This window comes from Hypanus sabinus, chromosome 25 (genome assembly GCF_030144855.1).
Source record: "Hypanus sabinus isolate sHypSab1 chromosome 25, sHypSab1.hap1, whole genome shotgun sequence".
NCBI classification, from domain to species: Eukaryota; Metazoa; Chordata; class Chondrichthyes; order Myliobatiformes; family Dasyatidae; genus Hypanus; species Hypanus sabinus.
This window is the reverse complement of record NC_082730.1, coordinates 11,418,864-11,431,575: the sequence shown is the minus strand read 5'-3', so window position 1 is coordinate 11,431,575 and position 12,712 is coordinate 11,418,864. Positions and strand designations below refer to the sequence as shown.

At 41.6% G+C, this 12,712-nt stretch overlaps 1 protein-coding gene across 1 annotated transcript; it reads right to left on the bottom strand.

The window, feature by feature from the left end:
- Positions 1-4,234: 4,234 nt before the first annotated feature.
- LOC132381012 (pepsin A-like) lies at positions 4,235-12,073 on the bottom strand. The gene is made up of 9 exons (XM_059950091.1): positions 12,018-12,073; positions 11,752-11,914; positions 11,081-11,198; positions 8,344-8,462; positions 6,990-7,189; positions 6,156-6,275; positions 5,756-5,900; positions 4,511-4,609; positions 4,235-4,381 (listed from the first exon to the last, which is right to left on the bottom strand). Exons 1-9 carry the CDS (start codon positions 12,071-12,073, stop codon positions 4,235-4,237), a joined length of 1,167 nt encoding a protein of 388 aa, XP_059806074.1.
- Between the last annotated feature and the right edge of the window lie 639 nt (positions 12,074-12,712).

Sequence of the window (12,712 nt, the reverse complement as noted above, 5' to 3'; positions counted from 1 at the left end):
TGATTATTCTGGCTGCTTTACCAAAGTAACTCAGAGCTAAAAAAGAATGCCGGATGGCTCAGGGGAGGTAAGTGTATCCTCGAACCTCTTCCACCCTGGGTGACGTCATTCAGTGTTGATGACGTGGCCTCCTCGACATTGGTGGAACCAAGTTTAGATTAGCCCAGTGGTGGAGAACCTTTTTGAGAGTGTGTGTCCAAATCGGCGATAATCATCTAAAGAAATTCTGTTGTGTAGTGGGGTAAGTTTAAGGAGAGATTATCATTAATTAATGAATTGGTAACAATAATTATGGCCATTTTTTTATGGAAAAAGGCTGTGTCCTGTTGTTTGTTTACATGCATTTATTCAGGTACTATTAATAAAAGTCTAATAGAGACAGATTGAAATAAATGAAGTATTTTAGAAAGCCTGTTCAAAAACTTATTAATATTAATCTTTTAAAAAGATATTTGAAAAACAACTTCATTTTAAATAGTAATGTTCTTGTAACCATTTGTTACCCAAATACTGACAAGTAGACCATCTCTGCTGTCATGAGCCCTGGGGGCCTCTGCAGCATGCCATAGAGCATTGGGCTTCTGCATTTCTCAAACACCTGTATTTACTCATTGTTGTCTTAAATAGAGTCGTTAAACCCCTGTCTTTCTGCTTAACCTTCATTTAACTGTGACTGGCACTGGTTTTCCGCATTTTGTAGTTATGTACAGCAGACTCCTGGTTACCATTCACTGCAGGGTACGTGTGTTGAGAATGACTTGTCTTGCGGTGTCATTAAGCAATGGCTCCAATGTTCTGTGGACCTTTTGTTTCTGTCTCTACATGGGAGCCCGTCGTTACTTTGCACCTGGGTTCCATCATTGCCAGCACTTACTGTGACATATGGATCCCATGATCAATGGACCCAATGGATGTACAAGAGCTGCTTCAATATCAGTCAGCTGGAGCTGGGAGTGCCTTATTTAATCAGTTTATATCCCAAGACTATGTTCTGAGTGCCCCAAGTCTACATTCATGATTTTTTCCAAGTGTCTCTGGATTGATAAATTTGTTAGTTCTCCTATGGTACTCAAATTTTTGCAAATTATATTTGCAATGTCCTGAGTTTTCCATACCTGTCTCAAGACTGTCAGATCTGTGTCAAATTTTTCCAGCCCCTACTGAAGAGCGTCAGATCTGATTCAAATTTTTTGAGCCCTGTCTTGAGAGCATCGGGTCCATTTCAAAATTTTTCAGCCCTGTCTTGAGAGCATTAGGTCCGTCTTGGGTCTACTAGCCCTATTTCAAGTTCCCCAGGGATCCCTAAGCCATCAGGTGCTGCCTTTAGGGAGGGGTGTACTGTCATAAGCTCTGCAGGCCTCTACAGTGTTGACTGGTGGGATTCCAGATTTCTCGAGCATCTGTATTTACTAATTGTCACTGCATTCAATATATCTCAGACTTCAATGCGAGCAGAGTTAGAGGGAAAAAAAGACAATAAATACTAGGCCAAACAAGATTGTTAACCAAAACTCTCATGGAGAATGGAAAATAAAGCCAACACTACAGCTGAAAGGAGAAATTAAATATAAAACAAATATCGCCTGTCTCCAGAGTCATTTGACTTGACTGTCCAATTTCTCAGGCAAGGTCAAATGCATGCAGGCAGCAAAATGTTGCTGTGCTTTTGTCATATAAAACAAATATTGCTTTTCTCCAGAGTCATTTGAGATGACCATCTAATTTCTCAGGCAAGGCCAAATGCACGTAGGCAGCGAAATGTTGCTGTGCTTTTGTCAAGCCTCAACAAAGACTACGACAAAAAGAATGAAGTTAAGTACCATCACAATGAAATAATAATTAGCTGACACCTGCATATTCACGAGCAGAATTGCTGTATTTGCTGTGCTGCTGAATCTATGGTTGTGACATAACTAAGTTCATTAAACCTTGGTGCTTTCTGTTTACTTTTGTTAAGTTAATTGTGACCGGCACAGGTTTACTGCATTCTGTGATTATATAAAGTGGACTCCTGCAAAGTGCCTTCTGTGGGGTCAATGATTTAAGAATGATTTGTCTTGCAGTGTTGCTCAGTCGAGCCACCGATGTTCATTTGGAATTCTTATGTATAACTTTTGTTTCCGTCTCTGCATTGGGAGTCTGCCATTACTCCGCACCTGGACTCAGCCAGTGCCTGTCGGAAAAGGATTTAAAAACATATCCTCCAACATCATGTATTCTTGCAAACGTCTGGCTGGTTCTCTGGGGTTATAAAAAGTAATTTGCTGCTTCGTTTGGCAGGTAAAGATAATCATTGTGCATCATTTATTCTGAAGGAGAAAAGAAGAAAGCCCTTAACTCTGAGTGGAGTCATCAGGACGCCACTGTGACGATGTTTTTTTAGCAGGCTTTCTTACTTTTGTGAGGCCAAGTTGCTAGCTGAATGCTCAACCCAGCAGGGACAGAAAGCGTGCAAGGGGGCTGGCTGGATTTGAACTCGGGAGCCTTCACTCCAAAGTCCGGCGCTGATGCCACTGCGTAACCAGCCAGCCATCATTTATTCTGAGTGAGATTAAAAGAATCAGATGGCATTGTATGACTGTGCCACCAAAATATTTATGTTTGCCATGGGAACACCTACCCTCTGTGCACATGGACATCTAGGATTCCTGTTTCCAAGTTACTTAACTCTTCTCTCCATTCCCACACCCACCTGACTACCCTCAGCCTTCTCCATGATGAGACCAAACATAAGTTTGAAGAGCGGGAAATCCCGTCCTCTGTTTCGGAGCTGCTAACCAATGGTATGAACGTTGAACGTTCTAGTTTCAGCTAGCTGTGCTTTGTGGGCATGCTATTTAGGTGACAGAAGCATAGCGACACTTGCAGGCTGACTCCAGCACATCACCTGTTGGCAAAAATTATGTATTTCACTGTATGTTTCCATGTAAAATGACAAAGAAAGCAAATCTTTATCTTTAAAAAACAGTTGTCAGATACATGGATAGGAAAGGTTGAGAAGGTTATGGGCAAGCTGCAAGTAAATGGGATGACCTTGGATGGAACTCTGGGCTGGCATGGACCTGTTGGGCCGAAGGAAATGTTTCCTTGCTGTATGACTCTACAATTCTATTAGACATTCTTTGTTCTCTGTTTCATTACAGCTTTCACGAGATAACCAGATATAATATAATGGAAATGTTATGAGAGATGAAACAAGCTCACCATCACTTAACTGTATTGTAAAAAGTTAATCCTTGTGTGTGTCAAATATCTCCCCACCACTGTAGCCTTGAATGTAGCAGAGCTTCGATTTCCACAATGGGGACACAACCATGAAAATACAAAACTACAGTGGGAACATGAAAGTTTGGTGAACACAGGGGTGGGTCTCGTGAAGAGTGGTGACAGGAGAAGATTAGTTCTGATTCAGTGGTTTAAACAGGCACAGTGTATTTGTCCACTTACTGCAGTGTTTCATATCAGTGGGGATAGCATAAAAAGAGAGCATTCAATGGGGCTTGGAGGTAATACATTGAGGACACACCAACAGGTGTGAATAGTGCTGCGGAACGAGTAGGAACTGTACTGCACTACAGTTGGGGAGGCCTGTGCATGCCGAGGTAAATGTTTTAATACTTGCTCTGTTCTGTTCTGTCCACTAAACGGAGTGTGTATTTCCAGAGGCTTTTATACACACACACACACACACACACACACATTCAAAGAAAAAGGAACTGGAATTCTGGTAATATGCAAATCATGATTAGATTTTATTCAACATTTTTACGAACTATTTATAGATATATCCCACAGGATAGAACAATAGGCTGTGTGATGTTCAGCTCACGTTTACATCAAACCAGATTTCACTCCCTGAGAATGGTTCAGGAGTGAAGCACTGGAAATCACAACTGAAGAGGGAAATCAGGAAAGAAGAGAGGAAAGGTGCTACACAATCTGAGAAGAGGCATAATTACATGATCTCAATATTTGCATATCCAGTCCAGACCCAAAATTCATAGATTGGTCCTTTAAAATCCCATCCAGGCCAAGCGTTTATTTTAGTTCTCCCTCTTTTTGCATTTTCCTTTAAGTAAAAACCCAGCATTCTATACGGTGGTGTCACCTTCAGGATTCTGAAAGTGACACCCTGATCTTTGATACTGTATGGTCAGATGACAAATGAGATGGCTTAAGTCAACCTGCAGATATGAACTGGGATGGACCTTCAATAGGAATATTGAGGGGCAAGTTAGATGGCCTTAGCCAATCCCACTCGGTTGTTTCCTCTGTCGAAGATGGAGTAATATTCTCTAATAAAGACATCTCCCAAGATCCAAAGGTTTCCACCAGTGCCGCTAAATCCACTGGAGCAGCTGACCGTGTTATAGTAACTGGTCTGGAAGGAAATGGAGAGCAATTAACACCAGGTCAAGTGTCCACTCATTAAATGATCATTAAACCGTGCAAGGTTAATGAATGCATCCCTTGAAATTCTCATCCCCTGTATGTTTGATGAATCACGTACCTTCAGTGTGTAGGCTGAGGCAGGCAGAGTGAAGTCATATCCATTGATGGTGAAGACCACATCAGGCATATTGCCGATATTGTTGCAATTTATGGTGTACTGTGAAAGAAGAGCAACAATATTTACACCATCAGACATAGGAGCAGAACTGAGCCATTCAGCCTATCCAGTCTTCTCTGCCTTTTGATCATACCTGACTTACATTACCTCTCAACCCCATTCGTCTGCCTTCCCCTTAATCAAGAAACTGTCTACACTGCTTTAAATATATTCACTGACATGGCCTCCACAGCCAACTTTGCCAACAACTTCCACTGATACACCACCCTCTGGCTAAAGAAATGCCTCTTCATAACAGTTCTAACAGGATATCCTTCTCTCCTGAGGCTGTGTTCTCTGGTCCTAGACTATTGAAAACATCCTCACCACACTTCTTTTTAAATATAGTGCATTGGGTGTTCATTCTGTGGCCTCACCTCCACCAGAGAAACCAGAGGCAGATAGGGTAGCCACTTTGCATAGCACCTTAATTCCAACCACAGGGATGACCCTAACTTCCGAGAAAGTTGTTATTTTAAATTTCCATCCCATTCCTACTCTGACTTTGTTTTCTCTGATCTTACATTAGTAAGACCTCATCATCTAATAATTAGGTTTGTTACAGTCCTCAGAAATCATCGGTGAAATCCGTCATTTCTGATCGACAGACTTTCCAAAACTGGCCACTTTTTATGTCAAGTCATCAACGTGTATCACTACTTTATTTCTCCCTCGCTCTAAATGCTGGAGGAACTCAACTGGTCAGGCAGAGTCTATGGAGAGGAATGAACAGTTGATGTTTCAGACAAAGACCCTTCATCAGGATTTTCAGCATCTAAAGTCTCTCTTTTCTTTATTTCTCTCTCCACAGATGCTGCCTGACCCAATGTGTATTTCCATACTTTAATGCTTTTACTACAAATAGAGAAAGGCTGAATGTACAATGATGATAAAACACACTAAGTTATTTCAAAATAACAGTGCTAATCTAAATGTTTATTCTTTTCCATAGAAGCTGCCTGGCCCGCTGAGTTCCTCCAGTGTTTTGTGGTTGTCACATTGTCAATGGAGATGTTAATCCTAGCCGTTTCTTTCTAGAATTACTGCTGCTGGCATAACATATAATATTATTAACTCAATGTGCTGACTGTATACTGAATTTACAGCTGCCATCTGAGTACAGACCACTGGCCAATCAGCCCCTACCTGGCCATAATAACTCGGAGTTGCTCCAATGCTTTGCTGAATATTGCCGATGTAATTTCCGCCAACAGCGACAAGAGAAGTTCCAGTATCAACGATGCCAGGGCAACCTTGAGGGCAAGCCACAATCTGGCCATTGACCGTCACTCTGAGAGAGAAACATCAAAAATGCTGATTTGGATTTATTGCCAGAATCAGAGTCAAATTAAACTTATTATCAAAGTACATATATGTCACCGTATGGAATATCAGGAGTTACTCCTCCATCCACACTGTAGCCTCATCATGTATCTAACAATTGTTTTCTTTATAAATTCTAACTATATAACTGGTTCGACTCACTGAAACTTAATCATCAATGGCCGATCAGTGAGAGAATACCTCAGATGGAGATACCACTTACCTCTGGATCTCAATTTGCCAATAGGCCTCATGGGTAACAGGGACCCAGTAGATTGGGCCAGTGTAGCGGCTTGAGTCAATTCCACCAAAAAGGACTTCACTTCCAGATTCACCATTTGTCCTGGAAAACAACGTTAAATAAGAATATCTCAGATTTAAACTCTCAAAAGATGTACAGATTTTGGTTAGTAAGTTGTAGGCATGATGTGTAGTCACCAGAAGTGAGGTGACACTCTCAGGCTGTCCCCAGCACATCCCTGAAACACATCAGCAAGTTTCAAGATACATGCAAAAAATAAAGCTAATCTTTAAATCTTTAAAGGAATAATTTCATTAATATTGCAACAAAAACATGCATTTATAGAGTCAGAGTCACACAGCATGGAAAAGGGGCATTTACTCCAACTCATCCATACTCACCATTTACACCAATCCCACTTGCCCCCGTCTGTTCCGTGTCTTCCTAAGCTTTTCCTATCCACGTATTCAAGTCACTCTAGACCTTAAGTGAGTTGTGCAAGCTGAAGTAACAATAAAACTCTGAGAATGCTGGACATCTTTATCTGACTGGAGACCAAAATATTTTCAAGTTCTAGTTCAATTAACGTCATCAGCCCTGATCTGACATGTTGGACCAGATCCTGTAAATTTCATCTGTTTTTTAAGTTTTGAACATCATCCCTATTTTATATTCTCGATTTAATTCCTAGAATCCCATTAAACTAAAATAAATAACCAGAATCGTCAGAAGAAGAAGCGATGTTGGTACCAACCAAATTATCATGTCACATTACAGATTCTCCGGTAGTGAAGGAAGGAGTTACAAAGTGCTAACCTTGTCAAGTAGACAGAAAAGAGTGGCTGTGAAACCAGATGCTGAGACATCATGTTGTCGAACACTGTAGTGGCTCCTTCTGCCGAAAGTGATGGATAGCCCAAGCCCAAAATACCGTCGAAATTACAGTAGGAGAAGAAACTGCCGGGTTCGGTCTCACTTAATCCAAACTCTTGTCCATTGATCACAAGGTTAGAAAGCTGGTGAGACAGATTTAAAGAGAAATAAATCAGATAGTAATCCTGTCAGGCGGCCACAGATTACAGTCAATACATATATATATATATATATATATAGTGTGTGTATGTGTGTGTGTCTATATTTATGAGTTAAATTAAATAAGAAGGGCAAAAAAAAAGAAGTAAAGCAAAGTAGTGAGGTTGTCTTCATGGGTTCAATGTCTATTCAGAAGTCGGATGGCAGGGGAGGGGAAGAAGCTGTTTTAAAGTATGATATCAACATAGTCATCTCAGATAATGACGCTCGGAAGGAGGAGTTGAGAAGAATGTGCAGGGAATTATAAAGAGTAGATCAATGCAGGCACAGAGTTAACGGTTGTTGATGGGCCAAGGAGCCTATATCCATGCTGTATAGGTTTGTGATTAAATTCATGATTGGACCTAATTTTGTAAGCACAGTTTCAACGATTGTGTGATAAACGATGGCAGGGGCCCCGGATCTCCAAATCCACAGAGGTCAAGGATGGCCTGTCCTGGGGAGAGAGGGCTGTGTGTCTGTGGGTGTGTGGGTAGGAAGGTGGTTGGAAGGAGGGAGGAACAGGGCTTCTTTCACTGTTGTTACATGGTTTGTTCAGATTGTCAAGCTCTGTGTTACAGTGGGTATGCTACGTTGGCACAGGAATACATGCCCCCAGTTCATCCTTAGGTACGTTGGTTTGTGAAATGAAACAAACCATTTCACAGCATAATTTGATATACATGAATCCAAATCTGAGTATTAGCAAATATGCTTTTGGCTATAAATTGGTGAAAACTTGTCTTGAAATTGGAATTCTGTCAAGTAAACCCAAAGGTCCAAGCCTTGCCTAGCAAAGCCATTCCACATCCACTCATCAGTTTCATTTATTCAATTTATTATATGCCACCATATACCACCCTGAGATTCATTTTCTTGTGGGCATTCACAGTAGAACAAAGAATTAATGAAAACGAATTGCACACGAAGATGGGCAAACAAGAAATGTGCAAATAAATACAAGAAAAGCAACACCATAAAATAACAATAAATAAATAGTCATCAATAATATTGAGAATGTTGTATCAGTTTGGATCTCCGAGTTTTGTAGTAGAGGTATCACTGTGGTTTGAGTTATGAGGGTGAAGAGTTCACTTACTCTCAGAGTATCATATCCCAGAAAACCAGTCATACTTCCTGTCCCATACGTGATGGACAGATACTTATTATTCGTGCGGAAGGTTGAGGACTGGGATGGGTTGAATCTGTGGTGCTTCACTGCAAAGAAACATCCATTTCATCAATGAAACAAAAAGTTTCAATATATCACCCTGTGCCTAGCAAACCCCGGTCAATCGTTCCCTAAGACTCGTCAAAAGCACACGAAGCATCGCAGGGCTGGCAGACTCTGAGATTTTCCCTTGAGCCAAGTTGCAAACATTCTACCCCTCACCCGACCAGAGCCCCAGTTTCCACCCACATTCCAAAGACATGAGGGAGACTAAGTTGTGGTCACGCCACGCTGGGGGCAGAAGCAAGACAACACTTGCAGGCTGTCTGCTGCACGTCCATGGACTGACTCATTAATGGAAGCAAAACAATTCAACGTCTGTTTCAATGCTGCGACATTCATTTAACATATAATGTACACCGAGTCCCAGCAATGTCCTCATAATTCCCTTTCACACGCTTTCCAGCTTAACAACATCTTTCCTGTAGAGAGATGATCAAACCTGTACACAATATTCCAGCTGCGGCCTCAGCAACATCTGATCTTCTATACCCAATACCCTGACTGATGAAGGCCAGAATGTCAAAACCCTTCTTCACCACAATGTCTACCTGTGACACCACATTCAGGGAAACATGTACTTGTATCTCTAGGTCCCTCTATTCTCTAACACTCCAGAGGGCCCTACCTCAGTGTCAGAACTGGTAAATATATTAATATCATTGTTACTTCTGATGGGACAACAAAATAGATTCATTTTCACCATTGTGTGTCCTATGATGTCTTTCCATGACCATGATTGTTCATGCCAAATTTTTCCACAGAAGTGGTTTGACATTGCCTTCTTCTGGGCAGTGTCTTTACAAGATGGGTGACCCCAGTCATTATCAACACTGTTCTGACTGGTATCAGTGGACACACAACCAGGACTTGTGATATGCACCAGCTGCTCGTAGGATCATCCACCTCCTGCCCCCATGGCTTCACATGACCCTGATCGGGGGCTAAGCAGGAGCTACCCTAGGCTAGCGAACATGACAGCACCTTACAGTTTCTTTGGTAGAGATGTATCTCTACTCGCCAGCCTAGGAATAAGCTGAAAAACTGAATAACATCAGGTTCCATTTACTTATTTTGTTTTATTGAGAAATATAATGCAGAACAGGCTCTTCTGGCCCTCCGAGCTGCATTGCCTAGCAACCTACTCATTTAACCCCTGGCCTAATCACAGGACAATTTACAATGCCAATTAACCTGGCACGTCTTTTAATAATTTTCAATCGCCCAGTGCCACTGTAACTGTTGTATGAATCACATTACCTTCTGATGCCAGGTGGATATCAGAATCTAACATGGACAAACTTCCTGTTTGACAAACTTACTGGAGTTCTGTGAAGATACAACGAGCGCAGTGGATAGAGGGCAACAGATCGATGTTATTTACTTGGATTTCCAGAAGTCGTATGACAAAGTGCCACATAAAAGACTTATCCATAAGGTAAATATGTATAGTGTTGAGGGTAATGTATTAGCACGGATAGAAGATCGGTTAACTAATAGAAAGCAGAGAGTTGGGATACAGGGGTGTTACTCAGGTCGGTAATCAGTGGTGTACCGTAGGAGTCGGGACTGGCCCTGTAACTGTTCATGATATACATTAATGATCTGGAAGAGGGGACTGAGTGCAGTGTATCCAATGATACTAAGTTGAGTAGAAAGGCAAACTGTGCAGAAGATGTGGAGAGTCTGCAGAAAGATATGGATAGGTTAAGTGAGCGGGTAAGGGTCTGGTAGATGTAGTACAATGCTGGTAAATGCAAGGTCATCCACTTTGGAAGGAAAAATGAAAGAACAGATTATTATTTAAATGGTAAAAAGTTGCAGCATATCGCTGTGCAGAGGGACTTGGGAGTGCTTGTGCATGAATCACAAAAGGTTTGTTTGCAGGTTCTCAAGAAGACAAATAGAATGTTGGCCTTCGTTGCTAGAGGGATTGAATTCAGGTGCAGGGAGGTTATACTGCAACTGTACAGGGTACTGGTGAGTCTCCACCTGGAGTACTGCAGGCAGTATGAGTCTTCATACTTGAGGAAGGATATACTGGCTTTGGAGGTCGTGCAGAGGAGATTCACCAGGTTGATTCCTGAGATAAAGGGGTTCGACTATGAGGAGAGATTGAGTTGCCTGGGACTGTACTTGCTGGAATTCAGAAGAATGAGAAGAGATCTTATAGAAATATATAAACTTATGAAAGGGATAGATAAGATAGAGTCAGGAAAGTTGTTTCCACTGGTAGGTGAGACTAGAACTTGGGGACATAGCCTCAAGATTCAGAGGTGTAGATTTAGAGTGAAGGTGAGGAGGAACTGCTTTTCCCAGAGAGTGGTGAATCTGTGGAATTCTCTGCCCAAAGAAGCAGAGGAGGCTGCCTCAGCAAATATTTTGAAAACATGGTTGGATAGATTTTGCCATAGTAGGGGAATTAAGGGTTATAGGGAAAATGCAGGTAGGTGGAGATGAGTCCATGGCCAGATCAGCCATGTTCTTACTGAATAGCGGAGCAGGTTTGATGGGCCAGATGGCCGACTCCTGCTTCTATTTCTTATGCTCTTACGGAATATGTAAGAGCTTAAATGTATTTGACAGCAAGGGAATATTTTCTTACCGCATGGTGTCTGGCTGCAGTAGACCGATGGGACCCAGAGGTTGGATGAGCCAGTATCAAAGATGACAGTGAAGCTCTGTGGGGGGTTACCGATGCTGATGGCTCCGTAGTATGACAGCTGTCGGCAAAAACAAAATGTCCTCGGTTACTCGGATTAAGTGTGATTGTCTTCATAAAGACTGGAGAGGAAAGGGGAAGAAGACAGAAGTAAGAGAGGCTGGAGTACAAACTAGCAGCTGATATGTATGTCCAGGTAAGAGGGAAGAACTGTGGGTGGGTGTATGAGCGGGATGAAATAAGAAGCTGGGAGGTGTTAGGTGGAATTTTACTGATCGGAAAGCAATTCACCATGTTACCAATTTTCCACTTCTTATCACACCAACTCTTTTCCCAGCAGGAACTGGAATAGGGTTCCTCTTGTCCCCACCCTCCACCTGACTAGCTTCCACATTCAATGGATCATACCCCATCATTTCTATCAGACTCTACAGGATTCCACCACTGCTCCCCCGATCAGCATTCTGAAGGGACTATTCCTTCTGCACCTCCTGTTCTTCTCTTCAAATAGGAACTCGCTCCAAAAACAATAGAAATGTTACACCATTTTAATTAAGAAGGTCAAGAGTTCCTTCACCCCACATTTCAGATCATAGCAGTCAAGGATTACTTACATCCATGTAGTTGGTCATAGGCTCATCTGATGCCAAAGTTTCAATGGAACAAGCACCTTTGAACTTTGTGCAGGGATCATATGGATGTTTCCTGAGGAAATCTTCCAACAATCCCTTCTCCCGAAGAACATCTCGGGCAGATTTTCCTTTACGTAAAGGAACTCTGTAAAATGGAAAATGGGTTAAGAATGTCATCATCTGTAATTCTTCCTTGGGGAGAAAAATTAATTGCCAAAACCGTTAAGATTCGGTTAAAATGATCCTACCTGATGACGGCATCAGAGAGCTGGATGCATACAAAGGCAAGGAGTAACCACTTCATGTTGAATCGATTGGATTCCTTTCAGAATCTGACATCGGGCTTCTGAGCCCTAATATTTATACTCAAGGAATCATTGTCACATGGACACAGATACAATCATTCCACATGAGAAGTAAATATAATTGTCCTCATGATCAGTTTATCTTTGATAAAACACATTCTATTCAGGACGACCTTCAATATAGAAGTTGATTTATAATAAAGTATGTTAAGTGCTGTGAAATTAAAGTCTTATCACAGATAACACAATCAGAAATTAGGTAAAGAACTGTTTTATCAAACGACTGAGACCTAAACAGTCCCTCCAGGTGAGGTAGTTCCAGGTGACATAGCTCTTTACTTCTGAATCCACCACAGTCATTTATTGTATCTGGTCTTCCCATTGAGGCCTCATCTTCATCAGTGAGACCTGACAAAGAATGGAGGTTGGCATCATTGACTGGCTATGATGTCTATGTCTCTCATAATTTTGTAACACCAACTAAGTTCAAAGACCAGAGTAAATTTAAATATTGACAGTTTATTCACTTCCACAGATGCTGCTTAACCTGCTGAGTTCCTCCAGCACTTTATGTGCGTTGCTTTGGATTTCCAGCATCTGCAGACTTTCTCATATACAGCGAAATCTGTCATTTGTGT